Source organism: Trachurus trachurus (assembly GCF_905171665.1).
Source record: "Trachurus trachurus genome assembly, chromosome: 6".
Taxonomy (NCBI): Eukaryota; Metazoa; Chordata; class Actinopteri; order Carangiformes; family Carangidae; genus Trachurus; species Trachurus trachurus.
In genome coordinates, this window is record NC_139897.1 from 35,540,002 (window position 1) to 35,557,339 (window position 17,338).

Consider the following 17,338-nt stretch of genomic DNA (forward strand, 5'->3'; position numbering starts at 1 on the left):
ATCGTATTTTAGAATGTGCGCATGCGCCGAGGATCTGGCTGCGTTCAGGGCGCAGAGCTGCACAACATAGATCTGCTCTGTGTTGTTGGAGAGGAGGAGGGGGGGAGGAAAACAGCTCATACTACAGAGACACAGGTTAGCTGTGGTGACATAATATAATGTAATGTAATGTAATGTAATATAATATAATATAATATAATATAATATGATGTAATGTAAAATAATATGATATAGGCTAATATTATATAATATTATTGGAGAGGAGGGAGAGGAAAACAGCTCATAGCCTACTACAGAGACACAGGTTAGCTGTGGTGACATAATATAATGTAATGTAATGTAATATAATATAATATAATATAATATAATATAATATGATGTAATGTAAAATAATATGATATAGGCTAATATTATATAATATTATTGGAGAGGAGGGAGAGGAAAACAGCTCATAGCCTACTACAGAGACACAGGTGAACTGTGGTGACATAATATAATATAATGTAATATATTATAATATAATATAATATAATGTAATATAATATGATATAGGCTAATATTATATAATATTATTGGAGAGGAGAGAGAGGAAAACAGCTCATAGCCTACTACAGAGACACAGGTTAGCTGTGGTGACATAATATAATGTAATGTAATGTAATGTAATATATTATATTATAATATAATATAATATAATATAATATAATATAATATAATATAATATAATATGATATAGGCTAATATTATATAACATTATTGGAGAGGAGGGAGAGGAAAACAGCTCATAGCCTACTACAGAGACACAGGTGAACTGTGGTGATATAATATAATATAATATAATATGATGTAATGTAATACAATATAATATAATATCATATCATATCATATTCTGAAAAAATGTCCTGCTGCTGAGGATAATTTTCTATTACCTCTATTGTTTTTAATTATTTGATTTATATACAGTGTCATTTTGTTAATGTGAACAGTTCATATATTTCCAGATGAAACATTCCCTTTACATATAATTCTTTATTTTTTACTTTCATCTTTTACATTCTCCAAATGACAGAAAAGGAAAAGGGGCCTCAGCAAAGGTTTCAATTCAAAGTCAAAATTACTTGATTTTTCCGTAAAGAACTTCAGTGCAGCTGTAGCAACACAATGACAACAACACATCCCCTGACAATGCAACAAACATGTCACACATAAACTCACGTATAAAACCCTGCATAGTTAGTAGCTAGTACCCCCCTTTGTAAACTCTCCCAGTGTGTAAAGAGTAAATCTCTTGTCTGATTCCTCGGTCAAAGTTCTCTGAGAGCTCCAGTCTCCTGGGTTTCCCTTTCTGTTGCTGCTGCTGCTTTGTTTCCCTGTTTCACTCTGAAACTGTAGAAAACACTGTATGTTTATATTCCTATTTATTTACACCTCAATTATAATAACATAAGACAGTTTATCTATCTCACACATGGGACATTTAGTTGTTACAGTTGCATTGTATCATACAATGTGGGGGAAAAAAAAGAAAAATCTGCAATTACAGAAATATACAACAATATAAAACAAACAAAAAAAACATAAAAAATCAGGAAAGAAAGTTGTGTTGAATCTGGCAGTTGTTTACTGATTATTTTAACCGGTTTTAGAAGTGCTCTTAACCCCCAATAAGGAAAGAACATTTGTGTGTGTGTGTGTGTGTGTGTGTGTGTGTGTGTGTGTGTGTGTGTGTGTGTGTGTGTGTGTGTGTGTGTGTGTGTGTGTGTGTGTGTGTACATGTATGTGCATGTAGCCTATGCATATATATCATTTTTCTTTTGAATGAATCCCCTTTATATGTTTATTCTTTATTTTCAGATACGTCATTTAATATAACTTAAATGACCTAATATGTAAACGTGTACTATAGCCTATATCTATTACTGTTTGTTTTGTATTATGGTCAAAATGAGAAAAATCAATAAAAAGAGTTAATATCTATAACCTATAACAAATAACATGCTTAAATCCTACATAACGTGTAGCATGAAGGTAACTGAGTACTGTATATTGTAGTAAAAATACTCCGTTATTTCCTCCACTGAGTTTTTTTTTTTTATTGATTTTTTTTTTTAAAGTTTAATTTCTGTAAAAACAAAAGTTGGAACCTTTTTTCTTTTTTTTTCTCAAAATTTTTATTGAGAAAGTACAAAAATATACAATACTGGCATTTTTCATAGTGCATATAACATAAGTGTCAGGGAAATGCCAGATGAACATCATTCAACATTAGTGCAAGTTAACTCACAATAGGAACATACACATTAGTGCTTCAATAGAATACATTTAGAGCAGTTGAAATAAAATTAAAATTAAAATAAACAGCTCAAAATAAATAGTCAAAAAGAAATTAAATATAAAATAGAATAAAAATTGATTTCATAAGGGGGATTCAAATCAATGTTAGTTATTCATTTCAGTGGGAAAATTATTTTCTGTGCCTTTATTTCTGTTACAAGTTTTAGTGATTTCATGTACAATTTAAATTCGTACATGAAGACAATACATTTGGGGGATGGCTTCATAACTCTATTCTTGTGGATGAAAAATTTAGCTAGACAAATAATTAAATTGCAACAGAGTTCATCATATTTGTTTTGTAAAGATCATACCGAAAGTGACATCATCACGAGAGATAGCAGCTGGAAATAATACTATTTTTTGTTTGATCCAATTGTGGATGTCAATCCAGAATGTTTTTTGTATTATATGCATGTTTTATATCATTGTATATTTCTGTAATTGCAGATTTTTCTTTTTTTTCCCCACATTGTATGCTACAATGCAACTGTAACAACTAAATTTACCATGTGTGAGATAAATAAACTGTCTTATGTTATTATAATTGCAGTGTAAATAAAACTTTATTGGTGAAATGGTCCAAATGTCTGTTAATGTGAACAGTTCATCCAGTGGAAGATGAAATTATCTCCAAAAGACATAAAGTTTGACTTTGAGTTGAAGCCTTTGCTGTGAGCCTGTTTCCTTTTCTGTCATTTGGAGAATGTAAAAGATTAAAATAGAAAAAATATATGTAAAGGGAATGTGTCATCTGTAAATATATAACTGTTCACATTAACAAAACATTTGCATGACACTGTATATAAATCAAATAATTAAAAACAATAGAGAAGATATGGTCCGTGGTTTCAATATGTCATTTTCACAGAATGTGCATTAGCCTACTTCCTCCACTGAGTTTCAAAAACAGTCTCTTCTGTTGTGTTTTCTCTTCTATGCTGCCATGGATCTAGACCACAGGACTCGATCGAAACCTCGCGAGATTACGAGTTCCCGTCGGCCCCCGCGCTCACAGCCCTCGGATGGAGGAGGAGGAGGCCATGTTGTTGTAGCGGCGCACAACGAACCGCAGGCAGCAGCCAGTAGCACGAAGCAGCAGCCGAACCACCAGAACCACCTGAGACGTTGTTGTAGTGTTTTTTAGCCCCGGTTCTTCCGTCGGCAGCTCGGTCCGTTTGGGTCCAGTCCAGTCGAGTCGTTTCCCGGCCGGAGAGGAGCAGAGGAGAGCAGACCGACGGGCACCATGAGCGGCGGAGGAACTCCCTACCTGGGCAGCAAGATCAGCCTCATCTCGAAGGCCGAGATCCGCTATGAGGGCATCCTCTACACCATCGACACCGAGAACTCCACGGTGGCCCTGGCCAAAGGTGACGCCGCTTCCCGGGGCTGCTGCCGCCGCTGCTGCCGCTGCTTGAGCCCCGGTGGCGGCGGACAGACACACAGCAGCTGGGTTAAACCGTTATATGTTTTATCTGATTAACACGGTTTAAAAAATGACTCTGTAGCCGGTGGAGAGAGTTTATCCACGTTTATCAGCGCTCAGGTTTGATTCAAAACAAATTAATAACGTTAGCTTCGAGAGCATGAGCTAAGATGCTAATGCTGCCTTCGTGACAACTCGGAATTCTTGAACCCTCTCGACCTCAAAGCGTTCGAGATAAATAAACCACGACAAAACAACCTCAACAACTTTTCATTCAAAGTCCCTTCACAAACGGCACAAAACACACAATTTAAAAAAAAAAGAAAAGAAAGAAAGAAACATTTAAACATCATGAATCGTTAATCAAACATTAATTTACTGTGTTCCACAACATCAGTAGGTAGGCTAATCTGTAACCGTTAGTAAATATGGGATAATTCATAACGTTTTAATGTGTTGTGGCATTTTAATTCATGTTTTACCGCGGGTGCAGATTGATTCTCGGATAATTTTGGGGGGGATTTTATTCTCCAACTTTCCCGAGTGGGGGGGTCCGACCTTACAGTCTATGGGTCCGACAAACATGAGGTGGCGTTTGATCGCACTTTCCTTTTTTCTTTTTTTTTTAAATCGGAGGTTGGAAATTCCCGTGTTCCGAGGTGCCTCGAACGCAGCATGACGCGCTGGCTAACAGCCGGAGCTAACATGCTAACAGGCTAACAGCGGCTCGGAGAGATGCGTCAGTCCGGCTCAGAGCGGCCCTACGGCGGCCGCACGGAGCGCGGAGAGGCCGGGGCTCGGAGGGGAGGAGGCCGGCCTGCAGCAGACTCAGTCCGGCTCAGATTAGACATGTTTGTGCGCAGATTAACGTTAATAATCTCTGTGGGTTAGGTTAGGGTTAGCCCGAGCTAGCGAGCTAACGGTACCATGGTGCACTGCTTACTATGGGCTGTATATGTTAATGCATTGTATTTATTATTATTTTTTTTAACGGTGCTGCTCACTATAAAGCCATAGGAGAAATAAAGCGGTGACGTGTTGGTGCAGGGGACAGGTAACAGGTCACCTGCAGACTCGACCCGTGACGTCACCGAGTGCGCACTCGACTCACCTGTTCAACAACAACAGATTATGACGCGGCGTAGCGGCTGCTTGTGTGTGTGTGTGTGTAGTCATCATCATCATCAGGTTATAATATCTGATCCAGGATCGATAGTTTACAGATTAGATTTGATTGTAAAATATTTAATTTCCCTGAAGTGCAGTTTGTTTTGCAGCAGAAGTTCAGACACAGTGAAATCTCACATAGCAGCTACAACAGATACATATAATACTAATAAATACATAGAGGCATCAGTATTTACACCAGTGCATCGCTGCCAACAGACTCACCTGCAGTTCATGTAAAAATCCAATAAATGGCAGATCGATGAGTGTGAATTGAGGAGAGGAATCTATTAAATTATTTCTTTATTTAAAGCAGGGACAGTGCACAAAGAAACATTAATCTTGTAGGAACAAGAAAAGATGTTATGAGGCAGGTTTTTAGCAGCATCTGGTAATTTCCCACCTGTTCTAGTCCCTGGACAGGTGTGAGCAGGTGGAAAGATTGTAATGTTAATATTATTAGTATAAAACAGAATAAAAATAAAACGATGGCCACAGTCTTTTAAAACAAAGGACAAAAGAAACTGACAAAACAAGAGTGAGGATCGTACTTTGTGTATCTGTGTGGGGGCTGTGGCCTCTGAGTTAAAATGTATTGATCAATATTGATAAATATGATCTGTAGTGAAGTCGGTTGGAGTTAAAATACAACACATCAGGAAGTGATGTCACATATTCAATCAGTTGAGGTGAAGCTGCTGCAGGTTTTCACTCTGCTCCACGTGTCCCCCCAACACCAAACCTTCCACTTTGATCCCTTTCTATATTCTGAAGGTTTTTACAGAGGGGATTGTTGATATATCATCCACAGCCTCATTTATACAACATTTTATTACTAAAAACATGGAGACATTAGATGTTTTAAAGGGCTGGTGACAGTATTTTCTCATTTACAGAGTGATAAAAAGAGATATCCACAATCCTCCTCTGGAAATCTGGAAATATATGCAAATTAGCGCATATTTAATTAGATATGGCCTCATTTACATATTCAAACCTAAAATTTGACAAAACTTGTAATACAAAAAATATTTGTCTTAATGTGAGTGATAAACTTGGGAAGTTTCATGGTGAAATCTGTTAGTTTTACTCGATTCACCTGTAGTGTCTCAGCTTAAACTAACAGTAACATTGCAGCTGTTTGGTCCGGTGAGTCGACCTCTGACCTCTGGTTCTGACCCGGTTGTCCTCCTCCTCTCCCCCCCCCCCCCCCCCCAGTCCGTTCCTTCGGCACCGAGGACCGGCCCACCGACAGACCCATCCCCCCCCGAGATGACACCTTTGAGTACATCATCTTCAGAGGCAGCGACATCAAGGACCTGACGGTGTGTGAGCCGCCCAAGCCCACATGCTCGCTGCCGCAAGACCCGGCCATCGTCCAGGTAACCACCACACACACACACACACACACACACACACACACACACACACACACACACACACACAGTGTTACTGTCCACAATAAACTCAACTGGAAACGTTGTATCTAGTGATGTCCAGATGAAGCCTCATGAAGCATTGAGGCTTTTCATCAAATTGGTTCACTCAGGGCAAAGCTTCTTGGGGCTTCAGGTGCTCTACGAGGCCACCTACTGGCCAAAAAGAACTAAACAGGAACAAATATTACAATGATATAGTGGTCTGTAGTGTAGCTATATATATTTGAACTTTTTACTGGTTTAAATAGGTGATTTGTGTCCATAAAGAGTCCTAAGAGAAAGTGGGAATGAGGGTGAGGACAATAAGCTTGTGTGACCGATGTTGTCCAGTGCCTATTTCTTATTTGTGATGTATTATTCTTGAAAAGGGGGTTATGTAGCATCATATATCCTACCACTAGTTGTGGTTTTAATTGCAGTTATATAAGCAAAATGTTGTCTGGGAGAGGGGTCCTTGTATTACATTTGGGAAAGGACACTCAAGCCAAACAAATATGGTGTCTGTTGTATGATTATAATTATTTCTTAGATAGAAAATCGGCATCGGAAAAACTGGTTTTGGCAGGTCAGACCTCCTCGGTATCGGCCAAGAATTTTGCAATCGGTGCATCTCTAGTCAACATGTTAGAGCTCTAACCAAGTGTTCTCTCCCTCCTCTCTCCTCCTCCTCCTCCTCCTCTCCTCCTCTCTCCTCTCCTCCCCCCCCCCCCCCCCCCAGTCGTCCATGAGCTCCAGCTCCTCGTCCTCTGCTGCCGCTCCGACCCCGTTCCAGTCCGCTGGCTCCTACGGTCTCTTCAACCGGGCCCCGGTGCCGGCGCCGTACAACCAGTTCAGCTCCTCCAGCCCCCTGGTGTCGCCGCAGTTCGGACCCGTCGGCGTCGGTAAGAACTGTGTGTGTGTGTGTGTGTGCAGCATGATATCCAAGGGTTCAGTGTCTCTGTGACTTCCATTGTTCGCTATAATATAATTTTTTCCAGCCCTTCAAAGTTCAGGAAAAACACAGTTTTTATTTGGACCTAACCAACTGCTGATCGGCGGGCGCTAACCCTGGGCGGAGGGATACGTGAGTTGGTTAGGTCCAAATAAAAACTGTGTTTTTCCTGCTGGAAAAAATTATATTATAGTGAACAATTGAACGGGGAATTTTTTCCAGGTAAAACCTCTTTTAGGCCGTGAAAATAGGCCGTTTCTTTAGGTCTGTTCACAACACTGTATGTTGTAAATCTCTGGGCAGGGCTATTATGGGCTGGCGTTGCTAACGGGAGGAGTGCAGAGAGTCTTCTACTGCAATTAAAGTACTTAGGGGCTATTTGGAGATCATACAACCACACTTTAAAAAAAATGCTACTATCCCTTTAAAGCTCTGAGATGGAAACACATTGGAACCAGTTTATTCACATTAATGTTTATTGATCTTCAGATAATTGGATGGGAACATGACAGTTATAAGGTGTGTGTTGAAGATGCATCTGTCCCGTCCCCATGGTAACGTGTTGACCTGTCCCGTCTCCATGGTAACGTGTTGACCTGTCCCGTCTCCATGGTAACTCAGGTCGCAGCAGCCCTGGCCTCGACCCCCTGAGGAAGAGCCCCACCCTGGACCAGGTCATCCAGGCGGCTGCGGCGGCGGCGGCCGCTCCGTCGGCCCCGACCGCCGTCGCCACGGCGCCCGCCCCCGGCCTGGGCCGCCGTAGCCCCGCCCACGGCCGCACCGCCCCCCCCGGCGTCAGCGGTGTAGGCGGCGGCGTTGGGCCGAGCGTCCAGAAGCTGCAGCACCACCAGGACGGAGGCGCTGGCGGCGGCGGTGGTGGGGGTGGTGTGGACCCTCGGAGGGGGGAGACAGCGAGGGGGGGGGGAGGCTGGGGTGCACCCCCCAACACCCAGGGAGACAGACCCCCCCACTCCGTGTTCAGACTCTCAGGTGAGAGAGCAGCACGCCGCAGAGTTACCGCTTAACACACAACCTGTCGGTCTGGTGAAGCCTCCACACAGAACTGGTTCTGGTCCAACATGAGAAATTGTCCTGAAGAAAATTAAATAAGTCTCTATTTCAAGCTTGTTTGTAACAAAAGCTCCCAGTGTCTCAGTTTAGTGCTCTTCCTGTGTCAGTGCAAATCTCACGTGAGATTTGCACTGACACAGGCAAAAGAAACAACCTCCCAGAGCACACTAGAGCAGATTGACAAATGTATTTATTAAAGCAGCACTAAGTAACTTTTCAACCTTCATAAAATATTTTCATAACTTTTGTGATGATACATCGACTTACAACAAGTTGAATGACACCTCTGTCGTGGTCTGAGGGGGTCTGTATCATTATGGTCTGTATCTCTTTCTCTGGCACTAAGCAGCTTTGAGGAGCATGGTAGGAACCCTGCTCTCACTTTACTTTCACTTTCACTTTTGCGAGTCACAACAAGGAGGGAACAGGCAAAACGACACTTTAGCAATGGATTATGTTTGTGTTTTCACTTTGAAATGATCCACTGGAAACAGAAACTTAGTTTTGATGTCTTCTGTTAATTTTAATGCAGGATATTTACAGGGCTTCACGCTAGTATTCATGGGAAATGGAGTCTTCCTTCAGGCAAAACACTACCGCTTTGGTCCACAGGCGCCGCCAAACTCAACCACAACTGAAAGTTCTTTAGTACTGCTTTAACAAAGATTGAAAGCAGCGAACAACGCGTTTGGCCTGTTGCTTCGTCAGGTTGATTGTCATCAGGTGCTTCAGTAGACTTAACAGTCTGACAATCATTCCATGAAATACACATATACAAGTTTATTCCAAGGCGTATAAATACCATACATAGGAATCCATCGACTAAATGTCAATATACAGAAACAATCTAAGAAAGGTGAATATAATAAAGAAGTCGTATATAATTAGGACCCGTTACAACAATGAGACGCCTGCAGATAGAAATATTAGAAATAACCTGCGATGGAAACGCAGCTCGCGGTGCTGCGGCGTGGGCGCCACCCGGAGGCAGAGATGGAGATGTAACTCCACGGTAACGGTAGCTCCAGCGGTGTGGGAGGTGGGCGGATGGTCCCGTTGTCATGGAGACTAAAAGCCTCTGATGTTCCAGGCACCGACGTCCAGAAAGTCCCCAAACCGGAGAGCGAGCCGGTCCGAGCGGACGCCAGGGAGGCCAGTAAACGCCCCGCAGGTTGACCCCGCCCCCTCGCCGTTGACTCCTCCCCCACCCGATCCCCCCGCCCCCATTGGCTGTCCATCATCCTCCAGACTCTGCATGCCCTGGCTCCGCCCCCTCATCCCGTCCGCTCGGCCCGGCCTCCTCCTGTCATGTGTTTACTCTGCTAGTTGAACGTGTCCAACACAGCTCAGGTTGACATGCTGTCGCCATGTCAACGGGGGCGTGGCCTGCTGTCGTCATGTCAACGGGGGCGTGGCCTGCTGTCGTCATGTCAACGGGGGCGTGGCCTCGGGCAGAGCGCCGCCGTCCGTCCATCACTGCATCATCACCATCGTCGTCCGGTTACCTCATCGTCTGTCGCTGGGGGTGGGCAAACATATCGATACGGCAAAATATCGCTGTATTTTGTATCGCGATACGATATCGATATTCAGAATTTGAATATCGATATTTAGATTTTTTTCAAGTAATAAATCATGTTTCAGATGTAAATCCAGTACGACTTCTGCTCCTCTGCTCTGCGAGGTGTCACTGTGCTGCTGCCTCAGACAGCGTGTTGTTGTTCATGCAGATATGTTGTTGTAACTTGCACTTGTATAGTTACAATAAAATGGCATGGATCATTAGAATTACATTGTTTGTTTTGACTCAGTTTGTCCCATAAATTATCACTATCATCTGATGTACATACAACTCGGATTTTAAGATGCATAATCAGGGTTCTTACGGATCCTTAAAAAGTCTTAAAAGGCATTGAATTCATTCATCTAAAAACAACAAGGCCTTAATTGGCATTAAAATGTCTTAAATCCATTTTTCAAAAGTCTTAAAAATGTTAACACATGGTAAGTGGTATTTTATGGTTGTAATTAGTCTCAAATCTCAAAATAATTGGTAACATTCCGACATAGAGAAGTTAGTGGCGGCCGTCAACGCTAAAATTCTCACCGCCACCAGCTCCCGAGTCAGTGTTTTTGTTTTTTCTGGACTTTTTCTGCATTTATTTTGAAAGGACAGCTGGAAAGAGACACAATCCAATGTTCATGTAGCAGTCACTTTACCTTGGACCACATAGGAAAGTGGGTCAAATTGTCCCTAACCCTATGTAGTTGATGTGGTGTTTTTTTTTTTTTTTCCTTTTTTTTTCTGCATTTCTGTTTATTTTGGTCTTAAATTTCATTTCAAGTGGCTTTAAAAATGTCTTAAAAAGTCTTAAATTTAACTTGGCTTAAGCTGTAGGAACCCTGATAATGCCTTTTACATTTTTCAGTGAACTATGTAGAATATCGCAATATATCGCAAAATGTGGATATCGCAATATCATATCGTATCGTGACTCGAGTATCGTGATGCGTATCGTATCGTATCGTGAGGTCCTTGGCAACGCCCACCCCATCTGTCGCCCATGTTTGCTTTTTGTTTTTTTTTGGCTGTTTTTGTTCTGTTTTTGTTCTGTTCTCCGCCTGTTGCCTCTCGTTTGGCTCGGCCCACTGACGCCGCCTCTTCTCTTCTTCTTCTCCTCCTCTGACTCTGCAGCGGCGGCGGCGGTGGCGGCGGCGGCCGGAGCGCCATCCAACCGGCGCGGCGGCCGGGGCGGCGGGCACCGTGGCCGAGGACGCTTCAACGTTCGCAGGGACGGACCCATGAAGTTCGAGAAGGACTTTGACTTCGAGAGCGCCAACGCCCAGTTCAACAAGGAGGAGATCGACCGCGAGTTCCAGAGCAAACTGAAACTCAAAGGTTGGTTGGTTGTTATGGGATGCTGCCAGCTGGTGTAACTGTTTAGAGCAGCGGGTCTCAAACGTTTTTACATCAAGGACCTTAAACTGACACAAATTAGACCACAGACCCTCATTGGACAATTGTACGTTTAAATTAGGGCCAATGGCGTGAATTTGTGGAAATATTGTAGAGAAATTTCTAGAAAAAAGTGGTAAGATTTCTTTAATTAAAGCAGAAGTGAGTGATCCGGTCGTTTTCGCTAATGCTGCGTTCCAGGCAGGCTTTTGAAATCGTAAATTACAGCTTCAAGTCACAACTTACGACTTTGTAGCGTTTCAGGCAACCCACTCGTGTTTCTCCGACCTGTTTTACCGGTGAAAGTCACTATAACGGCCACTTGTAACTTCTGACCCGTGAACTCGTACCAGATCGAACTGGTACGACTTTAGGTCGGAAAAACACCAGTTACGAGTTGCCTTGAACGCACCATAACAGTCCTCGTCCCTACGTCACCACATTCACGGCGTTCCTTGGCTGCACACACAGCCCTGCATGCCGTTCTCTCTCCTCATTGGATAAAAACTGTAGGATACGATAAATGTTTTCTCCTCGACTCAGAGCAGAGCAGAGTGACTATGTAAGTGATTGCTGTCGGAAGATATAACTATTTAAGACTTATATTAACACAAATATATCACTCACTTCTGCTTTAAAAAAAAAAGTAAAGTTAAACATTTTCTAGAAAAAAGTGGTAAAAATTGTCAAAGTTTTTTAAAAATTCTAGAAGAAACTAGTAAAATTTCAAAAAAAAGTTCTGAAAAGTGGTAAAAATGTCTTTTCTAGAACGTTTTCTAGAAAACAAATTGGTAAAATTTCTAAAAAGTGGTAAATAAAAAATAAAAAAAGTTTAAAAACTCTAGAAAAAAAGTGGTAAAAATTCAAGAAAGAGTTTGAGAACCACTGGCTTTAGAAGGGATGTCACCATTACTTGTTTTAAAAAAAAAAAATGGATAAAAAAAACTTCCAACGTTTCCTCTGAAGGATCAATAATTGGTCCTTTATTAATAATACTTTAAATATTTTGTTTTCATAATTAGTGGTGTAATTATTCTGACTATATTTTATTTTACACATTCATAGTGTTGTAGAATTATTTAATCTAATAATCTGACATCAATCGCTCCAAGAGAATCTGTAATTAGTTTATAGTGTATCACCATGGAAACCACTGACCGGGCGGTCTCCCTCTCTGTCAGACGAGAAGACGGAGAAGGAGAAGTCTGAGAAGACGGCGGTGAACGGCGAGGACAAGGGCGACTCCGGCGTGGAGACTCAGAACAGCGAGGGCAACGCGGAGGAGGAGGGGGGGGGAGGGGGCGGCGACCCGCTGGGACCCAACTGCTACTACGACAAGTCCAAGTCCTTCTTCGACAACATCTCCTGTGACGACACCAGGTGGGTGGGAGGGGCCACCATGACAGCCGCCATCATGGCCACCATGACAGCCGCCATCATGGCCGCCATGACACTCACAATGTCTTCTTCTCCTCCTCCTCCTCCTCCTCCTCATCCTTCTCCTTCTTGTTTTTCAGGAAACTCCAGGACAAGTCAGGAATTACTGGTTTCCCTCGGTGAGTGTCGGTCATGTGACGCCTCACCACTCAGACTCAGTGTCTGGTGTTTGTGACGTTTAAAGACCCCCTAAACCAAAAATGCCCTTTTTTAAATTATTAACATGTCAATTTAGTGTGTGGGCTCTGCTACAAGGCATTTCAGGAGCAAAATTGCTAATCCACGCCATAACTGAGCATTTTAGACTTGAAAATGCAGTTTCAATACCAGCGAATTAAAGGGATACGCCAACATTTTTTTTTTCGTGTCTTGCCTCACTCCCGAGTCCATGACCAGCAGATAGACACCATCCTTTCGACTGTGTGTGCAGTAACAAGGGAGATAGAGCCGTATCGCCGTAATTAGCTTAGCTCAAACACTGGAAGTGTATAGGTAGTGTTAGCCTGCCTCCTACCTAAAGTCGCTAATTAGCTTAGCTCAAACACTGGAAGTGTATAGGTAGTGTTAGCCTGCCTCCACTTCCAGTGTTTGAGCTAAGCTAATTAGCGACTTTAGGTGGAGGCAGGCTAACACTACCTATACACTTCCAGTGTTTGAGCTAAGCTAATTAGCGACTTTAGGTGGAGGCAGGCTAACACTACCTATACACTTCCAGTGTTTGAGCTAAGCTAATTACGGCGATACGGCTCTATCTCCCTTGTTACTTCACGCACAGTGGAAAGGATGGTGTCTATCTGCTGGTCATGGACTCGGGAGTGAGGCAAGACACGAAAAAAAAAAGATGTTGGCGTATCCCTTGATACAAATAAACGTATTAAACTTTAACCCACAGCAGAAGGAGGTCCGAGGTCAGTAGATAAGTGTTGTTGTTGTATTGTTCCTTTAGGGAGCGGAGGCAGACCTGGGCCGAGGAGCGGAGGATGAACGCCGAGACCTTCGGCATCCCTCTGCGCCAGGGCCGGGGCCGCGGCGGTTACCGTGGACGCGGCGGGATGGGTTTCCGTGGAGGCCGGGGGCGTTCCCAAAGCCGGGGCTCCTTCGGACCGCCGCAGGGGGGCGGCGGCTTCAGGGGGGGGTACAGAGGAAACCAGGCCGGACGGGAGTTCGCCGACCTATCAGCATACAGGGTGAGAGACGCAGATACTTTATATAGTAACGAGGTGTTAAAGAAGTAACGAGTAGAATGAAACGTCCCGTCACTACATAATAACACACCTACTACAGGCAGAAACTCTGTTGTTTCAGGCACTGATCAATTTAGAGGTTTTGGGCTTTTTGCTTCTTTATCACGTCTTCTTTCTATGAAGGAGTATTAGGGACAGCTAAAAAAAAAAAAAAAAATAGAGCCAGGTGTAAGAGAAAAAATCTGGCCTTTTTTTTTTTTTCTTGTGCCGGATTTATTTATTTATTTTTTGCCTGGCTTTTTTTTTTAGCGGGCCCTATTATTTTTCATTTAATTTATTAGTTTATTTCATAGGGACAGTGCACCACTAATCAACAGAGTTAAAATAAAAACTGTAAGTGGGCCAGAGTTAGCCAACAAGGCTAGTTTTCCTCCGTTGTCCCTGGCCAGATGTTAAAGGCAATGTTAAAGGCAACCTAAAAGCCAAAAAAAGGGGCAACAATTAAGTACTTTCAAAACACAACTTACATAACAATCTACCTAGTAAAAGCTCACACTCATTACTCATTAGTATCTTTCAGTCCAGAGGAAAGAAATTGTACAAAATCCACTTTAAGGTTTTTATTTATTTTACTTCATTTCATCAGTAGATTTCTCCTAGATAATTACTTTTTCGAAGTAACGTGCCTAAACACTGGTAAGACGAGACACAGGAAAAACACAGGAACTTCACATGTGAAAAATTTGGCACATGTGAATCACGTGGTTTTGGCCCAGTTTTATGTGAATTCCCATATGTGAACCCATTTTCCACATGTGGTAACATGTTTTACACATGTGCTTTACATGCTCTACACATGTGGAAAGTGGGTTCACATGGGAATTCACATAAAATTGGGCCAAAACCGAATTATTCACATGTGCCAAATTTTGCACATGTGAATCATTCGGTTTTGACCCAATTTTATGTGAATTCCCATGTGAACCCACTTTCAAATTCACATAAAATTGGGCCAAAACCACATGATTCGTGAAGTTCCTGTGTTTTTTCTGTAAGGGCCATGTCCACAGGAAGTCGATAAAGTTTATTGAAAGTCTCTCAACCTGCTGAATCAGATTTTTTTTTTTTTTTAAATGTCAAAGCCTGAAAATAATCAGAGTTTATTTCTTTGTTTGTTTCAGAAGGACAACAAGGTGGCGGCGTAGTGGAGCTGCTTCCACACAGTTTGTTTTGTCAACTAAAAATAATGAAGATTGTCCAATAGTTGTATATTTGTCACCAGCACTGGGAGGGGGGGTCGACGGCTTCGAACGCAACTTAACTTTCCATATCTGTCAACGGTGGAAACAACTACAACAACAAACTACAACACAACAACAACAACAACAACAAGGATGATGACGCTGCAGTTTATCACAGAATAAACCACTGAAAAGAAGAGAAGAAACATTTCTGTTCCTAAACCGCTGATAATATTTTGTTTAGCTGGGTCGTCCACACGAGTCCCTGTGATGTCACTGACGTAGCTTTACCTGGGGGGGAGGGGGGTGGGGGGGTGAGGGAGGGGGAGGGGGGGTCGGTTTATCCTCTAAGTCTCTAACTCGGCACCAAACAGCTCTTCACCTTTCTAACATGTATTTTTCTATGATGTCATAGACGTTGATCCGTTATCTTGTCGCCCCGCCCCCTCCAACACATTTAGCCCCGCCCCCTTCACTGCCTCTAGCCCCGCCCATACACAACCTCTAGCCCCGCCCCCTCCCGTCTCAGTGCTCTCACCTGCAGCTCCCTGTTTCCTCCAGACGAGACGTTTAAAGGGATAGTTCACCCAAGATTGAAGTTTCACTCATTATCTACTCACCCGAGAAGTTTCAGAGTCCTCCGTGGCTTCTCTGAGTTACAGGGGGTCTCGGCGTAGCAGTGCATGTCCATATGACGGTTGCAAATGGATACCAACTGTCTTCGTAACAAAAAGACACACCAAAAAACATCCAGATACCTCCATGCTGCTCGTATGTAATGTCCCTCTTCGTCCAAATTTGACGAACCGGGAAGAAGAGCTTCTAACAAGCTTGAAATTTAGACTTATTTAATTTTTTTCGGGACAATTTCTATTCCTATTCTATTACAGACGAGCAGCATGGAGGTATTTGGATGTTTTTTGGTGTGTCTTTTTGTTACGAAGACAGTTGGTATCCATTTGCAACCGTCATATGGACATGCACTGCTACGCCGAGACCCCCTGTAACTCAGAGAAGCCACGGAGGACTCTGAAACTTCTCCCAGCCCTTAGTCCACATGAGGGGGAGTAGGAGATAATGAATGAATTTTTTGAATTTTGGGTGAACTATCCCTTTAATGACGTTGGTTATTTCCGTTTCCTGACGTTTGTTGAGAGCGATCGGCTCTGATCGGCTCTTCTCTCTCTCTGTAGTGTAGGGTTAGGGTTCTTCATCACACTTTGATCATTGAGTCGGATGGAGGCGCTGAGGAAGATTTAACGTCAACACGAAGCTCAGACCTGGACACTTTTTACATTTAAGATAATAATTTAATTGACAGAAAGAGAAATGATTGAGTCGTTAATCAGTAATCAATGAACGCAGCTCGTTGACAGGATTTCCTTTATGTCTGCATCCAACGGGTTTGTTTCTGAACTGAATGAGTTTTGGTTTTGGCCCCTGAACGCACCACCAGGTCTCCTACGTTTAAAATCTGTCATGTTGAAAAGAACAAAGAGAAGAGGAAGTGAGCATCTCTGATTGGATGCAGACGTAGAACAGGAAGTCCCACGTGTTAAATCTTCACTCGCGCTTTTTTTTTTTTTATAGAAAAAAAAAAAACTCTTCCGTTTGTTCGTGTCGTCGTTTCTGGAGCTGCTTCATCACACACTCGTTTAGAAAGCTGACTGGTCTCACCTGGTCCCACCTGGTCCCACCTCACCCCCCCTCTCCCTCAGCGCTGCACAGGAAGTGATGTCAGCTGCTCCTTCACAATAAAAGACTAGAAGACCGAGTGTCAGTGCCCGATCCGAACCCGAATCCAGACGCTTCTGCACTTCCCCCCTTCTTTAAGTTTACGGCAGACAACGCGGATATGCATGAAAACAGAGACGTTCTTTGAGGAAAAACACAAGCACGTCGCAACGAATTCCCCTCTGTTCTATTTCTGATTAAATTAAATGTAATGTGACCGATCAGTTAGTTGTAAAACATTTATTTATTGATGTAAATGTGGTGATTTCTGCTCCTCTGACCAGCTCCTCCTGAAGCTTCACTTTTCATTTACACAAACTAATCAATGAGACCATAAATTAATCTGCTCCTTTCTCCACCGGCATGACGACGTCTGGGTGACCGGTCGATCACAGGTTCGATCCCCTCAGCCGGCCGC

At 42.8% G+C, this 17,338-nt stretch overlaps 1 protein-coding gene across 1 annotated transcript; it reads left to right on the forward strand.

Annotated features, from left to right (window-relative positions):
• Nucleotides 1–3,342: 3,342 nt before the first annotated feature.
• lsm14aa (LSM14A mRNA processing body assembly factor a) lies at nt 3,343–15,651 on the forward strand. The gene is made up of 9 exons (XM_083974563.1): nt 3,343–3,704; nt 6,146–6,309; nt 7,085–7,247; nt 7,919–8,287; nt 11,064–11,267; nt 12,506–12,704; nt 12,842–12,880; nt 13,708–13,948; nt 15,127–15,651. The coding sequence occupies exons 1-9, from the start codon at nt 3,581–3,583 to the stop codon at nt 15,148–15,150; spliced, it is 1,527 nt and encodes a 508-aa protein (XP_083830689.1). The 5' UTR covers nt 3,343–3,580; the 3' UTR covers nt 15,151–15,651.
• The last annotated feature ends 1,687 nt before the right edge of the window (nt 15,652–17,338 follow it).